Below are 25,906 nucleotides of genomic sequence, written 5' to 3' on the forward strand. Positions count from 1 at the left end.
GCTGCTGGGACATGGCTGCATTGGGCACCGGCTACATGGATGAGACTTGTTAGCAGAACAAATTCAGTGCTGATTTTGTTATTTTCATAGGATTTGTTGATGGTAAGAAATGCATTAAAAACACCGGCCTTATCCTTTAACATGGAGACCACATTCAAATGTGGTACTGATGCCACACACACACACACTGGCTAATAACATGGGTACATAAGTGTAGGTCTGCACGATCATTTTGCTACCTATTCTGATCACGATTATTGATCAGGAGCACTTTTCTTGATGATTTGAGGAGCAAAATCATTTTACTACACTCTCTGCATCTTATACAAACATCTTTTTTGACTTTTTTTTTGATTTTCAATTACAGTAGACATTCCAAATTAAGCAAAATCCTTTCAATTTCACCAATATTCTACATTGGCTGTGGAAACTAGAATCCCGATATTTGATTGATTAATTGTGCAGCCCTATGTAAAGGTTTTTTTGGGGGCATTTTCACTTTTATTAGACAGTTCCAAGTAGAGAGAGACAGGAAGGGTTGGGAGAGAGGAGGGATGACATGTGATAAAAGGTTCTGGGCCGGCTTCCAACCCAGAACATTGTGTTTACATGGTGCGAGCCACTGGGACGCCCCTGTGTTTAGGTTTATGAAAAGACACAGAGTCCCGTCAGCTCTGCTCCCCTCCTCCACAGTTTTATTTTTCACATCAAACCGACTCCTCAAATTAACTTCCTGCTTCAGTCCTCTTCCTCTTTTGTTCTTCTCCTTTCACTTCATACGATTCTTCTTTTCTTTTTGCGTCTCGTTGCCTCCGCAGATAATTCGTTTCTAGTTTCTTGAGAACTACCAGAGCTTTTGGTCTCATTTCGTAAGCCTTTTTTTGTGGCTGCTGCTCCCAGCATGCTTCACTCTGAGCTGCTGTGGTCGGGTGGCCACTGGTCTCCACTCTGCTGGGACTAACCTCTAGGCGAGAGGTTCATCTGGGCCGCATTCACATCCAGTCACGCTACACAGGGGATCAATGCCTTTCTTTATATGTGTGTGTGTGTGTGTGTGTTTTGTGTGTGTGTGTGTGTGTCTTTGAGAGACTGACCAAACAACCGCATGAAGTCAGCCACAACAAACCGATGTTTTCCAGTTAACAAAGTTATCGGGGGTTCTAACGTGGTTTGAGGACCACCATGTGCTGATTGTGTGTGTGTGTTCGTGTGTTCGTGTGTGTGTGTGTTCCTGGTGACTGAACTCAACATCTTTTAGTCAGGGTCATCTCTGCCTTGTTAAACTGTTGTGCAATGTATGAAAAAGGGTTTTCAAACCAACTGAAGGTAGATGTAACATATCTAAATCTGCGACCCACGCAGAATATCCTGTAATGATAACAATAATAATGATAATAATAATAACGGTGATACTTTATTGATCTCTGTAGAAAAATTCTGTTTTTAACATGGAGATTCCCCCCCATTTCTTTTTCTCGTTTTTTATTAATTTCCCCTTTCTTTTCTCTTCTTTTTTTTCTCAAAATGTGTAGCATTACCTGTGAATGTACAGAAATCCCTATTTTCTGTTTTCTTAAATAAACATATTAAAAACAGAAAATTCATCATGATCAGATTTTGACGAAACTTTGGGGAATAATGCGTACTGTCACTGCTCCATTCTGCCACTTTCAAAACTCCACTGATTGACCCAACAACGTTTGTTTACTTCTTGGATTTTGCCAGAACTTGGAGGAACGATGCATCTCACATTTTCTAAAAAATTCCACTGATCAGCTCGAGGAGGCGCTACATCATTTGGTCGCCCGTCCATGTGTCAGCCATGTAGGCAGCTAACCAACCTCTGTTTATAGGTTTTTCTCTGTTTAAAAAATTCTAGTAGGCTGGTGTAAGAGCGATCGATTTTGGGAACCACCAGCTACTGTGGGAAGGGGGTGGAAAATTTCTTATTAAAGTAAACCATTAGATTCTTGTTGTTTTGTCCCGCCCGCCCCGTCCCGTCCCGCCCCATCCCGTCCCGTCCCTGCTGTGCTGAAACACTGGATCAGGTTAGGTCTCTCTTGCCCTGCCCTGTATTCAGGATCTCTTGGTTGCGTCCCGCAGGTTTTTCTTGCGAGTTGCGACAGGCTGGTTTTCCAGCCGGGGACTCTCCCACTTTTCATTTCACTCTGCTGTCTGGGCCTGAATGATTCTGAACAGAGGCTGATGTACAGGGACAAACTGGTTCATCTTACATTTGGACAAAAGTTGCTTTGCAGCTAATAAAACTTTGCCAAAGAAAGAGTTTTGCCTCAAAAGATTTAATTAAAATATTTGCCTTTCCTGCATTTCCTTCTTCTATGATTTCAGTGTTTGCCTTAAGGCCATTTCTATTTCTTTTGTCGGTTTATACACCTTGTTCTACAGTTTCCCACCATCTTGTGTTCTGCTTTGGTTTAGACTCTGTTTTTCTATTCAGTAATGTGTTTTCTTGTCATCTTGATTTATTAGATATTTTGTTTGCCCCCGTCTTTGGTTTCTTTTGAGCTGACATGTTTTTTATAAAGACCCTTGGGGTTTTCATTTCACCTACACAAATTAGTCGCTTTGCCTCTTTCTGTACTTTGTAATCACTGCATCTTATTTCTGTGTTTTAGTCACTTGGCTTTAATCAGTGTGCAAATATACTAAACGCCTATTTTTCGATTTCTCCGAATGCAAGGCAAACTCCTGTCTTTCAGTGAACGTCCTGACCCAGCACAGACGATCAGCCCGCAGTGTCCTGTACATCAGTCCACCTTGGAGGTTGTGTTTCTGTATCAGTGGAGACAGGGGAGTATCGGTGTACAGGATGCAGGTTCGGTTTCATTCGACCAAAGGCGCCGCATGAAACCCCATCCTCCGCTCCGAGCTCCATACAGCTTCTGTGAAGGCGGCCATGTTGAGAGTCGGTTTTGTTGGTGGAGCGACCGGCGCTGAGAAACCCAACACGCAGTGAACCACTGGACTGGGGATGAGAGGGGGTGGCTTCCTCCTTACTGACGCAAAATGTGACGAGGTAGCCTCTTTATTTCAGGGAGGTTTTGAGGGAAATGAATACTTTTCCACAGCCTAGAAACCAGGCTACAATCACATTTTTTATCACTATCAAATTTTCTCAGTGGCCGGCAGTTCTTTAGCTCTGTATTTTCCTACATTCTTGTGAACCCACAAGCTTTATGTAAAATCTCCAAGGACCGTAGCAATAAGAAGCAATAAGGTGTACCTCGGAAATCTGTATGTCGCAAATGAAGTGTAAAAAGAATCCAGCAGGAGCTTAAAATTCAAAAGAGGCCTACTGATGCAAAAAAGTGACTGACAAGTTCAAAAACGCACAAAAACATACACAACAAAAAACAGATTTCGTCCCTTTTTCCTCCTGAATTTGTCAGTGATTTTTCAACACACCGACTGAAGTGTGCCGCATCGTTTTAAAAGGCAGTAAAACACCAGTGGGACGGAGGCTGGTTCGTACTGGGCGACGGTGACTGGGGGAGGAGGGAGCTCGTCTCTCTGCTCTCTCTGCCTGCTGGCTGGTTAATCCTCCTCCTCTTGAGTTTTAGCGGTCGTCGCCCAGCGGGAGGCAGCTGAAGCTCTCCGGCTGAGTCTTTATCTGAGCGATTAGCCCGTAATCCCTTTCGAGCGCTCCGCGTGTCTCAGACGCCATCGGAGAAACACACAGGCGGAAAGCGACATGAGCGAGCGAGGAGCCGAGGAGCCGAGGAGCCGAGAAAGGCCGTTCTGCACTCCCATCGCTCGTGTTCACCGCTCTCCTTGTTGTTTTAGCTAGCAGAGCTTAGCAGATGCTTCTGGGAGGCACTGGATATGTTTCTTGTTCATTAACTGATACACAAAGTTCATCATGATCTTAATATTAAAGCTGGCTTTTATGTAAAAATACACCTGTCTTGTAGCCTAAATCACAATCTGGGAGCAATAAGAGTGCAACAGAGAAGAGCATCCCATCCCCGCTAATCGGGACTAGTGCTGAAACTAAGAAAGCTGCTCAGAGCGGCTGCTTTGGGACTGAAGATTGACCCATTAATGGGAAATCATATCGCTGCAGGGCCTGAAGTAAACCTCCATATGTTCAGTATGAGATCTGCAGGGAGCGACCCAAATTAAACCACTGATGAGCTGTGGACTGGTCATGAAATCACAGAGAAGAACTAAAGGATACTGACGTGCATGCGGGTGACAAAACACTGTACATTTAGGAAAGTTTTTTTTTTGCTACCTGACATTCATCAGTAGAGCTGAACAATTAAAAAAAATGAAAATGAAATCGCAACATTAACTCTGCAGTTAATTTCTTCAGAGAGAGTTTGGTCCAAACTGGATTTGGAGTTTTAGAGCTGCAGGGAATCTTTGGTCCATGAATCAAAACCTTTCATCAAACTCAGCACATTTATGGCAAGAAAAACATGTGATGATAGGAATCACAGTGTAAATTGCAAAAACACTGGTGACTCTATCCTCAGATATATAACTGTTTTATAGGCAAAGTTCTTAAGTTGACTCCTAACTTTAATAGTAGCCTAACCCATAATTTGCTTTACGAGCATGCCAGCAGTAATTTTGTTAGAGCAGGCGTCAGTTTTTCCATGTGGTGGATATCTCATTTTCAAATGAAGCTTCACATGTAGAAACACACAAACTAATACGTGCAGATCTTCACCTCCACGTACAAAAATAGAGTTTTCAGTCATCAGCTCCTCCCTTCTTCCTTCTTCACTCCATCAGCACAGCAACACACAAGGTCAGCTATGGCCAGCGAGTCTTAATCAAGCTTCCTTCCTGCATTTTCATTTCCAGCAGGCGGTCTCTGCCTGCATCCGGCTCTTCACTGCACCTCCACGGACATTTCAGCCCGCTGCTATGAAATCAATATTTACATTTGAAGGGTTTCATTCCAAAACACTACACATCCATTTTGGAAAAATTCTGCTACCTGAAATCCATCAGGCTATGTTTGAAAAACAAATGATTCTGTCATTTATAAGCGAATGTCTTCAGATGACTCCTAACTTCAATACTAACCCAGCCTGACATTCAGACTGAATGTCCATCTGGTTTATTCAGCCTGAGATTTCCTCCTCGTTAGCTGTTTTCTGTGTGAGGGGCTTGATTTTCCCCAAACCATCACTAGTGACTGACGTATCGGGCTGCTTCACCAAGAATGTCTGTCATTTTTGACAAAGATATTGTCTTTGCCAAGGCAATATGCTGGTTAAGGGGTGAAACGCCGATGAAAAACCATCACACCAACGGTTCAAACTTTAGTCCCGCCCACAAAGGCTCTGATTGGCTCGATTGTTTCTCCGAGCGAGAACAAGCCATTGGCGAGGGAAACACCAGACTCTCTGAATCGCTCCACAAAATCTGAAGTGGAGGGATGAGATTCAGGATTCTGGAGCCAGGATACTACTAACCAAGAATGCACTTCACTTTCATGCCAGCAGTGAATGTGCTGTGTGAAAAGCCCTGTTTGGAGATATTTCTTTTTTTTTTTAAATAGTGCATATCTCATTTTGGAATGAAACTCTTGATTTGTAGCTCAGGCATTTAACTGACACTCCTACCCCGAGCAAACTTATAACTGATCTGCTACTGCGTTACACATTTCCAACAATCCCTCTCATGTACCAACACAGCCCGCACATGATTTGCATGTTACCGTGTGCCATTACACACTGCCGTCTCATAAGGCCACGGCTCGGAGGCTGATGTGGTGTTTAACACACGGAGCTGACAGCGGAGCGGCCGAGGTGCTAACTTGCCATAAGATGAGCTTCGGCGTTCATACGTGCCGACGACAGCGGCGTCCTTCAGCCGAGCCAGAGGTGACGCATTTCTCCGTGGGGAGAGCTGGAGGGAAAACAAGTCCTGATGACTTCACCCAGGACACCCAGAGGACAACATAACACTTAAGGATGTGTTCTCCCCTGGCAGGGTGTCTGCAGGTTTCACAAAGGCAAATACTTTTAAGACTTTATAATGCTGCCTGGAATTTAATTTAAGACCAATAAAGACATAAAACGCTGGCATTGTCTGTTTCTAATTGACAGAGGTGGAAAGTAACTAAGTACATTTACTCAAGTTCTGTACTTCAGTACAGTTTTGAGGTTCTGCCACTTTACTTAAGTATTTCCATTCTGTAAGACTTTCTACTTTTCCTCCACTACATCTCAGAGGGAAATCTTGTACTTTTTCCTCCACTACATTTATCTGCTGGCTGGAGTTACTAGTTACTTTGCAGAATAAGGTTTTACACGCAAAACATACGATAAGCTCATAAAATATGTTGCATTGTTAGAGTTTAAACTCCCCAACAGTATATGGAGCAGTTAGACCGACAACATTAAAATACTTATGACAGGTTAATGCTTCAATAATTTAACATTCTTGACAGAATGAGGACTTTTACTTTTCATACTTCAGTACATTTTACTGCTAATACTTCTATACTTTTACTTAGGTAAACTTTTGAATGCCGTACTTTCACTTTTAATGAAGTATTTTTCCATTATGGTATTGCTACTTTTACATAAGGATTTGAGGACTTTTTCCACCGCTGCTAATTGAGCATAACTAATTAAAGGTCTGAAACTATAAATGGGCAGAATAAGAAAAAGGACACTAGGAAATTAATTGTTAATGGACATGAAGTTAGTAAAGCAGACAGGATGCAGATGGTTCTACTAACTCTGTTCTGTTTAGTCTCAGAGTGAACATGCAGTGCAGAGAAACCTGTCACTACATGGTGAAAAAATAGACCTCTAATAACTCTATTTAAGGCATTTTAATGCTTATTAGGGCCTTAAGTTTAGGCCTTTCTGCTGACACTCTGTAAGGGCTTAAAGGGGAAGAAAAAACACCACACACCAAAAGGCTGCAGAGCTGGTTTCATATTTACCTTTAACACATTTACAACCTGCATGAGTGAATGTACTCTTGCCTCTGGCTTAATAAAACACACTAGAGCTTTTTGTTATACAGGAACGGTCTACAAACAAACCTGCATGCCAGTTTGAGGACAGTTTTATCTAAAGGAAAAGGTGGAAGGCTGAACTTGGTGCTCAGCCTAAATGTTCAGCTCATCTATTCTGTGCATTTCTATAAACGTCATGTCTGTAGTTACAGACAGGCTCAGGCTTTAGCTGATCGGTTTAACTTTTTTTTACCCGAGGAAGGAGCTCAACAAATGTCAGATGAACAATAATAGGCTGGAGGAGAAAGAGAACACAGTCGCCACACTCATGATGCAAATAATACTTTTCAAAGTATTAAAAGACCAGCGTTTGAATACAAATACTCTTTGCATCAAGGCTATGCACATCCAACAACTTCTTATTCTTTCTGTTATTTAAATAATAGCTGACTGTATAGCCTACTATTGTCTAGTGTAGACTGACTGTGTGTGTGTGTGTGTGTGTATATGTGTGTATATGTGTGTCAGTCAGAGACAAAGAGACAGATGTCAGGAAATATCTGTTTACTGGATGTGTGCACAACAGGTTGGCCCTTACTATTACAGACCACAGAAGCAGAAGCATGAATTTGCAATTTGCAGACACACACACACACACACACACCCTTCTCAGCTGGCTTGTGTCCTGTCCATCGCTCCACATGGGTTCATGAGGCAGAGTGTAAACAGGGAGGAGATGCTGGTTAATGTTACTCTACCAGACACTTTGGATTGGACTTTGTTTTTGTGCCTTCATTCATCTGCTGATATGTTTTATCTGTGTTTTATCTGTAGCTGAAAAATGTCTCAATTCTGATTCGTTTCCCCTCTCATGTGACTCAGATCTGATGTTTTCTAAGCAGTGTGTGAACAGCAAAAACCTGCATGGAATCACATTTTTTTCCAATCCTGATCCTAGACTACATGAAAATGTACTGCTAAATCAGATCCTGAGGCATGAGACCTAAGTTGCGACTTGTATTTGAACGCTCAAATCAGAATCTGGCAGCATTGCCATGACAACAAGTAAACATTACGTCATTCACCTGAGACAGGTGAGATAATTTTGGCTCCACGGCAGCCTGGCTGAGTCAGCGTTGGAGCATGGAGGACGACGAGACACAACAATGGAAAGAAAGAAAAAGAGCTGACTTGACTGGCATTTAGTGACACGCCTCGATTCAGTCAAGAGTCGAAGGAACACACTGTAACTGAAATGTGTTGAAACAAGGAAGAGAAGAGTTGGTACAAAAACGGAGGTGATGTCAACATCTCTGCTGGTTCAAATTAGTATCAGATAGGGCTGGGCGATAATCGTCTTTCAGTGGAATCATATCGTGATGATATGAAGATATTTTGATATTGTGACACACATTTCTGCTGTCTAAACTGATGATGACAAGCAAATTTTACTTAAAAACTCAGTTTTGTTTGACATCACACCTAACATCACCATTCAGTTCAATGAGATGAACATTAATTTGATTATTTAACGTGAATTTGCATACATGAACCATATCGTGATATATATTGATATCAAGAAAAATCCTTATGATTATCATGATATTGATTTCAACCATATCGCTCAGCTCTAGTATCAGATATGGGTTATATCCTAGAATACATTAGGGCTGACAGATATTGACAAAAAAATCCAACTGCAATTACTTGACAAGTTTTTCTTGTCATACATTTTTTAGAACTTTTATATTGTTTAAAGAAAAGAGATTTTGCCAAGTTTGAGTCTGATGAAAGGTTTTCACCAATATTGTACTTTCCCTATAAAACTACCTGCAGCTCTACAACACCTTGCTCAGAAATCCATTGTGGACGCTCCTCGCTCTTAAGAAATGAATGGCAGCCTCTGCGATTTGGAAATTGCAGTCATATCGCGATTTTCAATTTTTCTCTGATTAATTGTTTAGCTCTAGAATAGATAGGAACAGTCTAGGGCTGCAACTAACGATTATTTTCATTGTTGATTAATCTGTCAATTATTTTCTCGATTAATCGATTAGTTGTTTGGTCTATAAAATGTCAGAAAATGGTGAAAAATGTGGATCAGTGTTTTCCCAAAGCCCAAGATGACGTCCTCAAATGTCTTGTTTTGTCCACAACCCAAAGATATTCAGTTTACTGTCATAGAGGAGGAAAGAAACCAGAAAATATTCACATTTAAGAGGCTGGAATCAGAGAATTTTGACTTATTTTTCTTAAAAAATTACTCAAACCGATTAATTGATTATCAAAATAGTTGCCGATTAATTTAGTAGTTGACAACTAATCGATTAATCGATTAATCGTTGCAGCTCTAGAACAGTCATCCAAAAGAGTCAGATATGAGCAGCAATTCAGAAGTGAGCATGAAGGTGTGCAGAGTGAAGAAAACCTTTCATGATCTGTATCTATTTGTCTGGTGAACTGGTGAATCTGAGGAGCGCCGGCTCCTGCAGCCGGTGAACAGAACAGTGTGTTCCTCTGTCCAGAGTCTCCAGATATCTCAGGGTTACGACTCCGGCCTTGACATTCCCTAAATGAATCTTTGTTGCCAAACCAGGGGAGCAGCATCCTGCCAGGGGAAGTGCTGCAGCAGGAAAGGCTTATTTTCCATGAAGGCAAAGTGGAACAGAGAGGACTGATAAGCCACGCTGACATCAGCACTGCTGAACAGCCGCCAGTGTTGGGAAGATACTGTTTATCTCAAGATACCATTCAATACACGATCTGCGGTTCAGGATCAATACAACTATGATACAATGTGATCAATAAAAGTTCAGTGACAACAAAGTCTGGCTGTGCAGGATTCTGTTTATTTCTGAGACACAAATTTTTCCAGCGATGCCATTGGCTGCTAGAATGTAAACAACAATTTAAAATGTCATTACAAAGTGACAATAATATAATTTGCATGGAGAGCTTGTGAAACTGTGATGGTCAAGCGTCTCATTTGTGATTACTACAGCAGAATAACATGGAGCTGATATCACCATTCATTTTTCTGACTCAAGATACATGTATTGTCATATTTTTGTATTGCAATATATTGAATTTCAATATTGCATTGCATATTTTAGTTCCCCACGTTGAGTTCTTGGCTCAATTTGAAGAATTTGGTTTGCATTCTGATAGGCCACATCAAACTCTAATTGACAATTATTCCTCACAACAACTAATATCACAACATGACAGTAAGCCTGTAACTATTTAAAATGTGCAGTGATACATGGATCAAGACAAAACAAGATTTTTCCAAAGTTTTCCATGCTTTTTTTGTGCCATTTCCGAACTTTTCAAGACCTGGAAATCATCAAGTTCATCAATACTTTAAGACTTTCCACACCGACACAAGAACCTTGGACACACACACACACACACACACACACAGACAAGCTCCGGTCTCCATCAGCGGTGTAACTGAGCCTCAGACAGTGAGTGTTGGTGGATCAGGTATTCAGAGAGCGGCCTCAGTCTGGGTTCGAGCTGCAGCATGTGGAACCACTTGGCAATTGGAGGAAATCCCCCCCCATAAAAGAGTGAAGAAGTGCAGAATCTGCCGTTTTGCAGCGACCGCTTCAATCCCCAGAAGGAAGACATTAAGCTCTGATTATCCAGATAAGAGAGGGGTGGGGGGTGGAGGTGAAAACCACCGAGAATCTAACTGAACAGTTTGGAGCCGCAGGAATGGCGGAGGAGAGGGTCGAATTCACCCACACGGATAGATATCATGCAAAAAAAAATACCCCAGATAACATCAAGAGGAAAGATTAGTGTGTTGCAGTAATGTTCTAGAAAGCCCCGCGTCTGTTTCACACAATAACACTTCCTGGTTTAGTTACTCAGCTTATCTCCTTTTACCTTTATTTACCAAGGGAATGTTTGCTGAGCATGTGAACACACACGGCATACAGTAAGCAGCCCAGTCCAACCACAGGCTTCTGCTGTTGGCCTCTAAGCAGCTCCGATAGAATATCTGAAGTGCCTTGCTCAAAGGTAGTCGACTGTAAAAGTAGGCCACCTCCATTTCTTAACTTGATTTTGCTGCTGATTTTTTGTGTTTATAAGTATGTGTACAATCTTTGCAAAGCGCTTTGTAACTGTGTTTTGATTAGTGCTACATAAAGATAAAAGGGACAGGAAAATATATCGAAATTCAGAATATCGCAATATAAAAAGTGACTATCCGTCTGTTGTGTCAGGAACATGAATGGTGATATCAGCTCCATGTTATTCTGCTGTAGTAATCACTAATGAGACTCTTGACCATCACGGTTTCACAAGCTATCTATCAATCTATTGAATCCTGAACCTCAGATGACGTATCTAATCGTATCAGGAGATAATCTAGCAGATCATCCATAAAAGATAATAATAATAACAATGATGTTCCTGCATCTTCCCACTAGGGCTGGGCGATATGGACAAAATCAAATATCACAATATTTTTGACCAAATACCTCGATATCGATATTGTGACAGTATTGTAGGGATGACTACTGGTGCTTTCACAAAATATTTACACAATGAGATTTTTGATAAATAATCATGAGTAATGTGGATATAATGACCAAGTGGGTAAAGGCAAATAATAGAACAGCTAGAACAGTCTGGTAAGTTCAGAAAATGACATCACTTTACTGTAATGCAGCCTTTAAACCCAGGAAAAGACAACACTTAGGCTATGCCATATCACGATATTATGATATCCAAAATCTAAGACGATATCTAGTCTCATATCACGATATCGATATAATATCGATCTATTGCCCAGCCCTACTTCCCACCAGTCGTAGCACCATATCAGCCTTAGGTTGCCATAATAATAATAAAAAAAGCTTATCAATCACGCACAAAGCCTAGACAGAGGCTTATCATCCAGCCAGTCAGCCCAGTCTCTTGGTAACCGCAGCATGTTTCTCCTCAGCTCTCTGAAGTCGTTCTGACTCTCCTCTGTCCTGACCCAACACATGAACCCCGTCTGTAAACCTGCAAACAGATCTGAAGGCAAGCCAAACAAAACTTCCTCCCTCAGCCTGAAACACAGCAGATCGTTTCACAACCGAGTGGAGAAGTCAGACAGGCAGATTCAGTCAGAGGACTTTTCTACTGGACTTTACCCACAGAGACAAGAAAACCTGCTGACTGTGACGCTGTGGCAGTCAGCAGCTTAAACCCCAATTAGGTTTAAATGGTCAAATCACTTAGCAGTTAGTCTGTCAAATTAAATCAACACTAACACATGTAGGGCTGAAGGAAAGCTGTGACTGGACACTAACTTTTGATCTACAGGCTATAGTGGCTAGAAAACTCCAAAATTCACCCGCTACTTTGGCTGTTTTATGGACCAAATTGATGTCTTTTCAATGAGGGGAGCAGGTATCCATTCAGGGGAAATTATATGTTTGGAGAAAAAAAAGAGGGCAAGGACAAATGTGAAAAATAGATGTGTGACAGTTAAAGGGGTCAAATTATGGAATGGTTGTAATAATTAACTAAAAGAATGTAGTAATATGTGTACGTTTGAGAAAATGTTCAAAAACATTACATTTGAAAGATACAAAAGCTGTGACCAACACTGAGAAATGAATGACAATTATGAACTGTCTTTGTTTTGTTTATCTGTTTCTGGTGTGTTTCTTTATTCAATTTATTTATTTATTTATCTGTATTATTTATTTTTTTGTTTGTTCTGTTTCACAGCTATTTTGGGTAGAGCAAGGATAATGCTTTGTTAAGTATTAAGGGTAGGCACAGTAAGCTTAGGCTTCCTTTTTTTTCCGGTCAGACAATATAATGTCTGATTTTGTTTTATTTTTGATGTAATGATTTACTTTCATAACGGTATTTGTTGATATTGTGCATAATTGACGGAAAAAAAAAATTAAACTAAACTAAATTCAGATTAGGACATCAGTCACCTGCCAACATTTCTAGAAGACTAGACAAACTTAACAACCACAGCAAAACTTTACCTTTAACTTTATTTGGCTGGTGTCTGCCTATGTGTAGTTTCTATGCATGTTTAACGATTTCTGATAGGAGTGTTGGTGATGCACTTTTCATTAAAAACAATGGGGTAAAAAGTTATGACGCACTTCTCATTAAAATGAAACTACACTGAAATGAACCAAGCTCTCTACAGCCAGGAAGGAGACGGAGAAGAGCATGTAAAACACGACGAGGAGGAAAATGAGATGTAAAGCAGTGGGGTAAAAAGTGCTATTCTGTTCATTTAAACAACAAGGCCTTTCTATGGGGAAAAATCAACTGCTTTAAAAGAGTTAACTGTGATTATAAACTAAAATAACGTATTTTCCCCCAACTGTGCACCAAAAAAAAAAAAAAAACAGCGTACAAACAAAAACAAACAACAAAAATAACTGTAACTCGTTGCATAGAACTACAGCAATCCTATAGCAGACAAGTATCACAGCCAAACTAAAGAAATACAGCAGTTTTACCGAAGGAGATAAAAAAAAACACAATATGAGAAAGTACCGAAACTCACGATTGAGTACCACAGACGCACTGTAAAACCCCTATAGGATTATTTAGGACAAATTACAACAAGTCTAGAGTTTCTCAAAGCTAAAAGCAAACTAGTTATATTTACTTTAACAGGGTCTGTGTGTGTGTGTGTGTGTGTGTGTGAACTGAACTGTGACTGCCTCGACGCAGCTAGCTCGGTTAGCTGCCGTTAGCCATTTTCTACTCACTTTGTCGTCTTCGGGGATGAGAGTCTCAACGTCTTTTTTCGTATCTTTCTGCGCCAAGGCAGAGTTGAAAGAAACCTTAACCATCCTGGAATAGACTTCAAAAACACACCGTGCGAGAGCGAGCTGCAAAAAAAAATCACGACGATGCAAAACAAAAAGTAAAGAAAGAGTAGAAAGAGGTTTTGCTCCGAAGTGAGTTGTTGTACTTCTCTCTCCGGCCAGTCTCAATCTGCTGTATTGGTGTCGAGTCGAGCTAGCTAGGATCATACAATAGAACTTCCTGTTATGGCTTTCAAAATAAAAGCCTAATTGACGAACCTGTGGCGACACTTGCATGGAATGATAGAAAAGTGCATAATAAGGCAATTTTTTAAAACAAAAGTTAAGGCGGCTTTGTGGGGAGTGTTGATGGTTCACTTTTAAGGGAGGGAGTTTGAACCATGGGCGTGGGGTTGCAAGGGGGGCTAGTAGGTTTATCTTGTAATTTGTTTGTTTCCATCGATTTGTTTGTTTTTATGTATTGTGTTTGTTTGTTTCCATCGAGGACTTTGGAAATAAGTGTTTTTAGTAATGCTTTTAAGTGCTATCCTCTGGGATTTTGTGTCATGATACTCTTTTGAGTTGTTGTGCTTTTAAATTCCTAATAAAATCAATTCAATTCAATTCAATTCAAGGAATTTGTAGTAAATCATGATACCTTTGTTTATTTAATAATTTTTCACAGCATGTACTCATGGCCATGGCAGGCGCAAGATAACAAACTTCTCAAACACAAAATGTATACCAGACAACATGATAAAGACAGTGTGTTGAAAACTTTAAGATTACACTGACTGGCCCAAAGTGGGCGCTACAATTACAGGTCAGATTTTGAAAAATTCAGTAACCAGTCATGTCCCCCACACCAAAAGTTTGAATGACACGGAATTTGTGGCACATATCCAGCATGCATCATGTATACATTCAACCAATATTGGTCGCCATAAATGCCAAAAAGAAAAGACTATCAGACAATGCAAATGACTAGAAAAAGTGACAAATTGTATACTTTTATTTTGAAGTCAAAACCCCTCTGTTCCGCTGTTACCCCTGTCTATCTCTGGCTAGCTTGACGCATCTGTCTATAGTTGTGGCTCCGGGAGAATATAAACAAAACTCACCAGACAACTGGGGAGGGTTGCCATATGCGGGGTACTATCCCCCTATCAGGGCGACTATCAGAGCTAGCTCGAGTTCTCTCACAGCAGATAAAGCACGGCGGCGTTCCGTGTTATTATACAATACTAACATGGTTATAACGAATATTATGAAGATCACACGCTAGAAAATAAATAGAGAACAGTGACATCCGGGTAACAGAAATGATAGACATTTGCACGGGCTGTTTGCGGTCGATACAAACTGATCAAAGTGCAGAATCTGCGGCCAGAAAAGAAAAACTTACACATGAATATCTTAAAAAGCTTGTGACTGTACATACAGATTGGATAATTGATCACCAACGCGATTATTCTTGGATAGCTTCATTACTCGCTCGTCATGTGGGGGTTTTCGTCTGAACTTGGCAACCTCCATATCCACAGTGAGTTTTGGCCGTCAGAGGGCGAACTTTCCTTTCCAGCTCAGTTTATAGGAATATGAACAAATACAGAACAATTTTCTTAAAACATCGGTTTGATTATTATTTTAGTGACTCACCAGGCTAGTCCAGTTAATTAAAGTTAAATTATGCAAAAGTCTATCTTTTAATTTTCTTGAATCTTGAACAGTCCGTATCATATGAATGTAGAGCCAAGTGGGTCTCTCCTGCTGCTTTAAGATATGACTAATAATAATATTTTTAAGTAAGTATATGTAACTATATAACTTATAATTATATAGTAATAATCAGTGGTGGAAAGTAACTAAGTACATTTACTCAAGTACTGTAGGCCTACTTAAGTACAATTTTGAGGTACTTGTACTTTACTTCAATATTTCCATTTGATGCTACTTTATACTTCCACTCCACTACATTTCAGAGGGAAATATTGTACTTTCTACTCCACTACATTTATTTGACAGCTTTAGTTACTTTTCAGATGGAGATTTGACACAATGGATAATATAACAAGCTTTTAAAATACAACACATTGTTAAAGATGAAACCAGTGGTTTCCAACCTTTTTGGCTTTTGACGTCTTACAAAAAGCAGTGTGTAGTCGGGTCACATTTCAGATGTCTATGAGTTGTTAACAGCTCCACCAAATAGTGATTTTTCCCTCTAAACCTCACATGGTTTCATTTCAATAAATGTTCAAATGATCCAATATTTCAGCAAAAATCAAAGATTAGAGAAAAAGTCCAAAAACTGAGAACAGATTTGTGTATCAGAACTTTGTTTTTTCTTCTTTCCTCTCCCATTAATCATCTCACGACCCCTCAGATTTATCTGGTGACCCTTTGGAGGGGCCAGACCCCTAGGTTGGGAACCACCGGACTAAACTAGCTAACTGTATATAAAGTAGTTCGAACTAGCTCCACCTCCAGCAGCTACAACAGTAACATGCTGCTTACACACTGATGCTTCAGTATTAATAATCTAATGATGTCATATATAATAAAATATCAGAGGGACCAAACCACTACTTTTACTTTAATACTTTAACTACATTTTGCTGCTAATACTTATGTACTTGTGCTTAAGTAGGATTTTTCATGCAGGACTTTTACTTGTAATGGAGTATTTTTACATTGCTGTATTGGTACTAATGTATTGGTAATAATTAACCTTCCTTTAACCCTGTTGACTCTCCTGTGGGTGAGTTATGTTTTCCTCCAACTTTCAAAAACAAGAACACTCTTTATTTCAGCAGAATATTATGTCTGTTCCTTCTATTACAGCATACTGGAATAACCTGGTAGATCATGTTTGCTGGGTGTTACCTCATAAATATTGAATCACTTCATATTTCTCTGCCAGTCTTCATCTGAAACAGTTCAGGTCAGATGACTGGAAGCAGATTTCCCTTTTCACAGAAACCGGTTCTGCAGATTTGTCAGATAATATTCCTGCTGACTTTCTTCTGTTTGATCAGAAAGTCTTGTTTGGATTCCAGGACAAATCCAAGAAAGAAACATTTTTATTTGATACAATGATACAATTTGATTATTCTGGTTCAGTTTTATCTTCACAAATGCAAAATGTCTCCATGTTCATTAAGGAATCTGAACAAAACGTTAAAGCAGTTGTGTTTGTATAAATCTCCAGAACCAGGCTTCTCTTTCTCTTTCTTGTTCTTTTCTTTTTGTATTATGAAATAGCCTATGCCTGTTTTTTTTATTAATAAAATAATATTAACTACAACAATAATATTAATGTCAAATTGTGATGAAAACCACAGAAAAAGATGATATGCTTCCTGATATCCTTCATATAATATAATATATTTAAAGTTACAGATTTGTTTAATTGTTTAATTTAAACCACCACCCCACCTTAGAGATATTAATAATAAACTGATCCGGACTGTATTTGTCTGTTTTGATAAATACTTGTGTGTTTGTATATTTAGTACATGCTTTGCATTACCAAGTATATTTGTATTAAATGTGAAAACAGCTCCTTCCCAGCAGACGTCGCTAGTAGATCCAGATCTCCGTTTGTTTGTGATCGTTTCCTCTCTTGTTGTCTGACGCGTCATTTCCGGACTTGCGCAGACGCGAGAACCAACCATGGCGATGGCTGAAAAATCAACGAAAGAGCGGCTGTTGTCTGTTCTGGACGATCTGGAGGTTTTATCCAGGTACAGCTGGGTTATCAGCTTCAGTTTGTCGTTAAATCTTTACTCACTTTCTATCTCTTTGTCTGGAACAGTTTAGATTATCAGGCTGATCGTAGAAACTCTGACGGCTTCACTTCCAGTCAGTCAGTCGGTCTGAAACAGGCGCTCTGCTGCGGACTAACGTTAGCTTGTGAAACAAATACATGAGTTTATTAGCCGTATGCTCGTTTCGTATTATTGCTTCAAACAGTATCGTTTCCGAGGTTGCTCAGTGTGTTGGGTCCCTCTCCTCAACTGTACGGTCTGACCTTAGAAATCCTTTCATTTCAAAAACATTCAATTTCCATGACACAAAAATCTCCTCATCAAAGAGCCAACTCAACATATCACCTTCAGACATGAAATGAAATTCATCCTCAACAACACCAAGATCACAAAAAATACATAAACGCCTACAAAACGTCTCCAGATGGTCCAGAACGCTGCTGCAAGGCTGCTGACCAGGTCCAGCAGGATGACTCACATCTCACCCATCTTAGCTTCCTTACATTGGCTTCCCATCAAGTTTAGGATTCAATTTAAGGTTCTTGTAATCACATATAGAGCCCTGCATGGTCATCTGTGACCTGCTCCATCCCTACTTTACCAGCAGGTCACTCAGGTCTTCTGAGCAGGGATTACTCAAAAACAAAAGGTGATCCAGTCTTTGAAATTGTGGCTCCTAAACCGTGGAACACTCCTCCACTGGACTTAAGATCCGCGGTCTCTGTTGACACTTTTAAAAAGCAGCTAAAGACTCATCTGTTCAGACTGGCCTTTGTCTCGCCTCTTGTGTCTGTATTTCTGTGTGTTTTTATGTCCTTTGTTTTTATGTTTTATTGTTTCTTACTTATTTGATGGCCTTATTTTAATTATTTTACTCCTGTGAAGCACTTTGTGACTTTGCTCTGTGAAAGGCGCTATAAAAATAAACTTTACTTACTTACTTTCTTTATGAATTCATTGTGTTTTCTTCACTCCAGAGAGCTGATAGAGATGCTGGCGCTGTCTAGAGGACAGAAGCTGCCGCAGCCAGGAGAGGACAGCCAGGTGAGTCTGTCTCCTGATATTACCGTTCACCAGATATTCACCAGATATTCACCAGATATTCCCCTGATATTCACCAGATATTCACCAGATATTCACCAGATACTCCCCTGATATTCACCAGATATTCACCAGATATTCACCAGATATTCCCCTGATATTCACCAGATATTCACCAGATACTCCCCTGATATTCACCAGATATTCACCAGATATTCACCAGATACTCCCCTGATATTCACCAGATATTCACCAGATATTCACCAGATACTCCCCTGATATTCACCAGATATTCACCAGATACTCCCCTGATATTCACCAGATATTCACCAGATACTCCCCTGATATTCACCAGATATTCCCCTGATATTCACCAGATATTCACCAGATATTCACCAGATACTACCCTGATATTCACCAGATATTCACCAGATACTCCCCTGATATTCACCAGATATTCACCAGATATTCCCCTGATATTCACCAGATATTCACCAGATATTCCCCCGATATTCACCAGATATTCACCAGATATTCACCTGATATTCACCAGATATTCCCCTGATTATTCACCAGATATTCCCCTGATATTCCCCTGATATTCCCCTGATATGCACCAGATATTCACCAGATATTCCCCTGATATTCACCAGATATTCCCCTGATATTCACCAGATATTCACCAGATATTCACCAGATATTCCCCTGATGTTCCCCTGATTTTCACCAGATATTCCCCTGATATTCACCAGATATTCACTAGATATTCCCCTGATTTTCACCAGATATTCCCCTGATATTCCCCTGATATTCCCCTGATATTCCCCAGATATTCACCAGATATTCCCCTGATATTCACCAGATATTCCCCTGATTTTCACCAGATATTCCCCAGATATTCCCCTGATATTCACCAAATATTCACCAGATATTCCCCTGATATTCACCAAATATTCACCAGATATTCCCCTGATTTTCACCAGATATTCCCCAGATATTCCCCTGGTTCACAGTCTGTGGTCACATGTCTCCTGCTCTTCCAGTAAAGTGAACCAGTGTGTGTGTCTGAGCAGAGCCTCTGGCCCTCAGCCTCAGCTCCTCAGTCTTCAGCTGGAGCCGGCAGCAGTCTGCTTATTTAAAATGTACAGCTGAGTGATTTTCCTAATGGAACAGTCCTGATATACCGTATGCTGCTGCCTCCTTCTGTCTTTGTATGGGAGAGAAGGTCAAACAATTCAGCGCTGATTCAACACACACACTTTCGCTCCATCCTTATCCATTTACCATATCTTACTACTTGCTGCTGTAGCAACCCCATTTCCCCATGAAGAGGAATCAAAAGTTTCATATAATCTCACGCATTTACCTGCTGACTTACTTCACCAGCTGCTGAGACTTCTGACTTTCATAAGTCACTTTATATCTCTCACTCTGTGTTGGTGTAAACTACTGAATGCCCCTTTTAATGATTCATAAAAAAGACAGAAGTTGTCCTATGGAGTATGTACAGTATGTTTGTACAGTAGGCCTAAGTATGGTGATTTTGGGATATCGTGACGCACAGTTCTGCTGTCTGACCTGATGAGAACACACCACCACACCATCAGTTCAATGGGATGATCAATCAATTTGATTATTTAACATGATTTTGCATATGTGAGCCATATTGCTATATACATTTATATTGAGAAAAATCATCTTATTTCAACCATATTGCTCAGACCTAATCACGGCTAGTAATGGAATAGCGTTTGTGCTGTGATGTGCTGTTCATTGACTCCCCCTGTGCGTGCGTGTGTGTGTGTGTGCATGTGTGTGCGTGTGTGTGTGCGCGTGCTCAGGTGCTGGAGCTGCTGGTGCAGAGGGACCGGGAGCTGCAGCAGCTGATGCAGGCGGCGCAGCAGCAGGGCAAAGTTCACCAGGAGATGCAGCAGCTGGAGAAGGAGGTGGAGAAGAGAGACAGCGACATCCAGCAGCTGCAGAAACAGCTGAAGGAGGCCGAGCACATCCTGGTGGGTACACACACACACACACACACACACACATATATAGGCATCTGGCCTGACTCTGACCAGCCTCTCTCTCTCTCTCTCTGTGCTTCAGGCCACTGCTGTCTACCAGGCGAAGGAGAAGCTCAAATCCATCGACAAAGCCAGGAAAGGTGAGCCGGGTCTGGGTGTGGGCCTCGGCCTGTTCACTCTGGTTTCTGTCAGAAGGCCGGTGTGTAAACTGAAGTTTTGCTTTTTTTTTTTTTTTTTTTTTTTTTTGCAGGAAGCATCTCGTCAGAGGAAATCATCAAGTACGCTCACAGGATCAGCGCCAGCAACGCCGTGTGCGCTCCGCTCAACTGGGTGCCAGGTACCGCTCCACAGCTCCGGGTCACACAATTCGACTTGAATTCAATTCGACTTTATTTCAGACACATATAGGTCCATATCAGCAAGAAAAGAGACATATAAAAATATAAAAAAAAAGTAAACTACGAGCACAAGACAGCACAAAAATATGTACAAGATCACGGAAGTTCACAAGTGCACAAGTGATTAAAACACATACAGACATTTGTTCCAATGTTTCCAGAAACAAGAGGAATACCTTGTGTCACTTTTTGTAGGCTCAGTTAAAGCCATTATGATTACATTTTTTGACTCAACTAGCCGACACACAAATTTATACATGGAAATTCCTCAACACAGCATGGAAGGTGGGGGACATTGCGAGTCACAAACATGTGACTTGCACTTGTCCATCTTGGGAGCTTAAGCAAGATTCTGAATGCATCAGATGTATTGGCCTTTAAATTAAGATCAGACGTCGGCTGAGTCAGTGTTGTACAGTGCTGATATGATGGAGGTTGAGTGTAGGGCTGCGACTAACGATTATTTTCATTGTCGATTAATCTGTCGATTATTTTCTCGATTAATCGATTAGTTGTTTGGTCTATAAAATGTCAGAAAATGGTGAAATCAATCAAAATGTTATTTATAGAGCACGTTTTGTACAAATGAATGGAATTCAAAGTGCTTTCCAGTGCAGCAGATAAGACGGGAAACGGATAGGTTACAGCAACAGAGTCAAATACACACAACAGTTAGAGGTAAAACAAAAGATAAGACACATTATAAAAATACAAATAAGAATAATAAGATGAGCTAAAGCACTAAACATGACACACCTAGTTAAAAGTAGGGCTGCAACTAACGATTATTTTCATTGTCGATTAATCTGTGGATTATTTTCTCAATTAATGGATTAGTTGTTTGGTCTATAAAATGTGAGAAAATGGTGAAAAATGTGGATCAGTGTTTCCCAAAGCCCAAGATGACGTCCTCAAATGTCTTGTTTTGTCCACAACCCAAAGATATTCAGTTTACTGTCATAGAGGAGGAAAGAAACCAGAAAATATTCACATTTAAGAAGCTGGAATCAGAGAATTTTGACTTATATTTCTTAAAAAATTACTCAAACCGATTAATCGATAATCAAAATAGTTGGCGATTAATGTAATAGTTGACGACTAATCGATTCATCGTTGCAGCTCTAGTTGGCTGTGTGATTTCACTCTGTGGCTTCAGAGGTTTCAGACTGTAAAGCCACAGTGAAACCTGCCTCACTCTGCCGTAAAGAGCCGCTGACACAGAATTTCATCAGTCTGGTGTCAGTGGAGAGTTTTAGTGTCCCGTGATGTCCTATGAGACTTTTCCGTTTAACTCAGGCAGAGTCCCAGAGACTTGTGTAGGAGGAGATCAGGTCTATCAGTGTTGTTGCAGTTGCTGCTGGTCACCAATAAAGGTCAATAGAAGAATTGATGCCCCTTTAAAGTCACACTGAAAATTAAAAATGACCTTTTCACCTTTTTAGCTCATTCTATTTTACCCATTTGACAATTTACTACAAAAAAATTACAAATGTTTACTTTATTTTTTATGTCAAAATCCCATTACCTCCTGGAAAACAGAGTGGTGACCTCATGCTGCACCAGGAAGGAACACAAAATATTCCAACCAATGAAACGTTTCCGATCGTTTTTGAACAGTCCCGCCCCTCCGCCTCTCCCATCAAATCAAACTGATCTCCCATTGGTTTACACTTTTGAACGATCCCTGAAATCATCACATCACATTAAGAAAGCGAGACGCTCTCAAAATGTTTTTGTTTCATTGTGACTCGAACCCGTGTTTCATCAGGTGACCCGCGCCGGCCCTACCCCACTGACCTGGAGATGCGGAGTGGCATGCTGGGTCACATGGCCAACCTGCCGACCAATGGCGTGAACGGACACCTGCCAGGTGACGCGCTGGCTGCTGGGAGGTTGCCAGGTAAGTCCGGCCAGAGATTTATCGGCTTTGATAAGAGGGTTTACACACACACACACACACACACACACCTGTTTATTTATAAGTCAAACCCTTTGCCTGTTCCTCAGTAAAACTCTGTTCACTGACTTCACACACAATTAGCAAATCTTCTGTCAAGCCTTAGAAGCAAATCATGAGTTTCATTCAGGATGTAGTAACAGGCAGAGCTGGACGTCCACATCTTGATTCATCTGCTGTACACCTGAACCTCATTTTGACTGGGAGTGAGACTGCTGGGGAGAATCAGAAAGCACTTTTTCCACTAGCTCACATATCAAAGGCTTGGAGCCAAAGGGGCGTAAGTGCGTTTTAGTAGATTTTACAGGAGAGCCAAAACAAATTTTGATTAAACTTGGATCAGCTGCCATTACCACATACTAAGCACAATATTTTAACTTTTTGTGTTATCAGATTGAGCATTACTATAAAAACAGTGCTGCTACAGTTTAAGTTGAATTATATTTGTTAACTTTTTTAAAAATGGCAAAAGAGTGAAATAGGCCTTTTCGGCACAAAGATTGTCCCAATACAGCCATGCAGCATATGGGCGTATGTAAGTAAACAATTGTAAAACACATTCATTTTAATACAAATCTAGCAATTACACTTCAATCAACACTGAAATATAAAACAAGATCAGAATGAATATCTTTATCTTGAAGTAATGCTCAGCAACTTTCACCAAGGCCTTTAAAATTGTAGACTACATGGAACATATCAAATTGATTGATACATTTTCTTCTGTTAAAAACTTTTAATAAACCTTTTTAATAAACCTCTATAGACATAAACTACTTTTGATTCTAAACTTTTGATACTTTTTTCTCTTTTGCTAGTATAATACATGTTTGTATGTGTCCCAGGACACATCACTTATTGATGTGTCCTGGGACTCATTCACATACCTGTAAAACTCCTCATAACACTGAGGGAGAACTTCAGCTCCCAGTCTGACTATCAGAGCTCATCTTGACCAGTTCACACTCCTAACATTATAAAATAACATTTTGAATCTATAGGCCTAAGTATTTCATGGGAATATTAACATATTTACATTCATCTAATATTGACCTAGAATATGAATTAGGATATGAATAGGATTCTAAAAATGATGTGATCATGCTGCCATGCTAGCATTACTTACGTCAGCATGCATTTTGAGCTGACCTAAGTGCTGTTAGAATCCTCTACCCACAATGCTCGTTCAGTGTCAAAAGTGGGGTTTTGCTTGGTGTCAAAAGGGCGTAAGTGCAGTTACGCCCTTTTGACAGCAAACAAAACCCTACTTTTACTGTTATGGCTTTCAGTTTTTGTTTAATTAAAACTTATGGGTCATGATTTCAGTTGTGTCCTTTTGGCACTGAAAAGATCTCACTGAGACCTTTCAATTGATATATAATACTCATATTCGGAGGTCAATTTTACATTGATCAGCTGTTTTTAAAAGACGTCTAAATGGTTCTAGACGTCGAGGCTCCAACTCTTCATGTTTTGGAGTAGAGACTAGGGCTAAAGACAAGACAGTTTACTGTGTCACAGTAACCTACATTTGGAAACAAATCCACCTTATCACACTATTCACTTTTACTGAGAACGTTACTGAATGGATCTACAGCCACACCACAACAAGCTGACTCAGCTGCTCTCTGGTTTATTGACTAACACACACTTGTACCCCCCCCCCCCCCACCCAGACGTCCTCACCCCTCAGTACCCCTGGCAGTCGTCGGACGTCTCGGTGGGGATGCTGCCTCCTCACCACGGAAACGACTTCGGCCTGGAGCCTCCGGGCCACAACAAGGAGAACGAGGACGACGTGGAGGCCATGTCCACCGACTCCTCCAGCAGCAGCAGTGACTCCGACTGAGAGTGTGTGTGCGTGTGTGTGTGTGCGTGTGTGCGTGTGTGTGTGTGTTGGGCGGTTGGATGAAAACACCTGGGGAAGCAGACATGGTGACAGGAATGATGCTGGGGTAGATTTGCATGTTGGCGTCTCTCACTTGGTCTTGACAGGTAAACCTCTCCTCCTGCACATAAAACCAGCGGGTTCACACCTGTTCTCTGGGGGTTGTTGAAAGGCATTCTGGGAAACGCAGTAAATCACTAGCTGAAGTAGAAGCAGAGGAGGCGGGTCGAGGGGAAGAGGGTTCACCAAACCAATAAATGACACACTTCAGCACAGAATACCTCTGGGATGTGTTGAATGTGCTGACAGTGGAAGAGGATCAGAGGGGGGTTTTTTCCTTTAGAAGGGATCTGAACTGGCAACCCACTGGTCAGTAAATCCATTTAGGAAAAAAAATCATTACTTGAAGTTCATCATGAATTAAGTCTGAAACCAGACAGAACCAGACTTTTCCATTGCAAACATGCTATGTTTAATAATTTAGTAAATGAATAAGTAATTAAACTCTTTAGTAGTTATATTCAGTGTTCTAAAAAAAAGTATTTATTGGTAGATACATGCTTTTTATGAACCAGTAAGGACAGATTATTGAATGTCCATCAGCCTCCCAGAGAAGCTGAATTCTTCCTCTCTCTCTCTCTCTCTCTCCCCCTTTCTCACTCACTGTTGGTTCCCCTCTCTCTGTCCCTCTCTCTCTCTCTCTCCCCCTCTCTCACTCACTCTTGGTTCCTCTCTCTCTCTCCCCCCCCCCCCCCCCCCTCTCTCTCTGGTTTGTGGGTCTTGGTTGAAAAGCAAGGTATCGTCAGTTTTGTTTTACTTGATATTAATGATACCAGGGTATCACAGTTAATTTGACAGTGATATATTGATGTTTAAGGTTTGATCTCCTTGAGCCAAACACTCGCTCTCTATCTGCTGGTTCACTGTGAGCCAGTCTGGATATGAGTTTGACTAAATGACTAAAAAATGTAAATTTGACCGTTTGAAGAGAAGTTTCATGAACAAGTCCCATTATTGATTTTTAGGTGAATATACCCATAATTAATATCCTCCTAATAATCACAGATTGGGGCTTTTTTTTTTTGTATAAA

General features: G+C 40.6%; 2 protein-coding genes across 2 annotated transcripts in view; one reads left to right on the forward strand and one right to left on the reverse strand.

Annotated features, from left to right (window-relative positions):
* Window positions 1-13,940, reverse strand: part of LOC139650593 (integral membrane protein 2B-like) — a 31,726-nt gene extending 17,786 nt beyond the window's left edge. Inside the window, exon 1 of the mRNA XM_071527303.1 lies at window positions 13,702-13,940. Within this exon, the coding sequence (XP_071383404.1) occupies window positions 13,702-13,785 (84 nt within the window). The 5' untranslated portion in view covers window positions 13,786-13,940. The remainder of the gene's footprint in view (window positions 1-13,701) is intronic.
* A 3,468-nt stretch (window positions 13,941-17,408) lies between these two features.
* med4 (mediator complex subunit 4) lies at window positions 17,409-25,900 on the forward strand. The gene is made up of 7 exons (XM_071527304.1): window positions 17,409-17,486; window positions 18,488-18,554; window positions 20,393-20,563; window positions 20,655-20,712; window positions 20,823-20,909; window positions 22,739-22,870; window positions 24,604-25,900. The coding sequence occupies exons 1-7, from the start codon at window positions 17,416-17,418 to the stop codon at window positions 24,774-24,776; spliced, it is 759 nt and encodes a 252-aa protein (XP_071383405.1). The 5' UTR covers window positions 17,409-17,415; the 3' UTR covers window positions 24,777-25,900.
* The last annotated feature ends 6 nt before the right edge of the window (window positions 25,901-25,906 follow it).

Source organism: Centroberyx affinis, unplaced genomic scaffold, assembly GCF_046629955.1.
Source record: "Centroberyx affinis isolate AG114_WGS23_722 - 3 ecotype Tasmania unplaced genomic scaffold, CSIRO-AGI_Caff_v1 ptg001519l_1, whole genome shotgun sequence".
In the NCBI taxonomy this organism is placed as follows: domain Eukaryota; kingdom Metazoa; phylum Chordata; class Actinopteri; order Beryciformes; family Berycidae; genus Centroberyx; species Centroberyx affinis.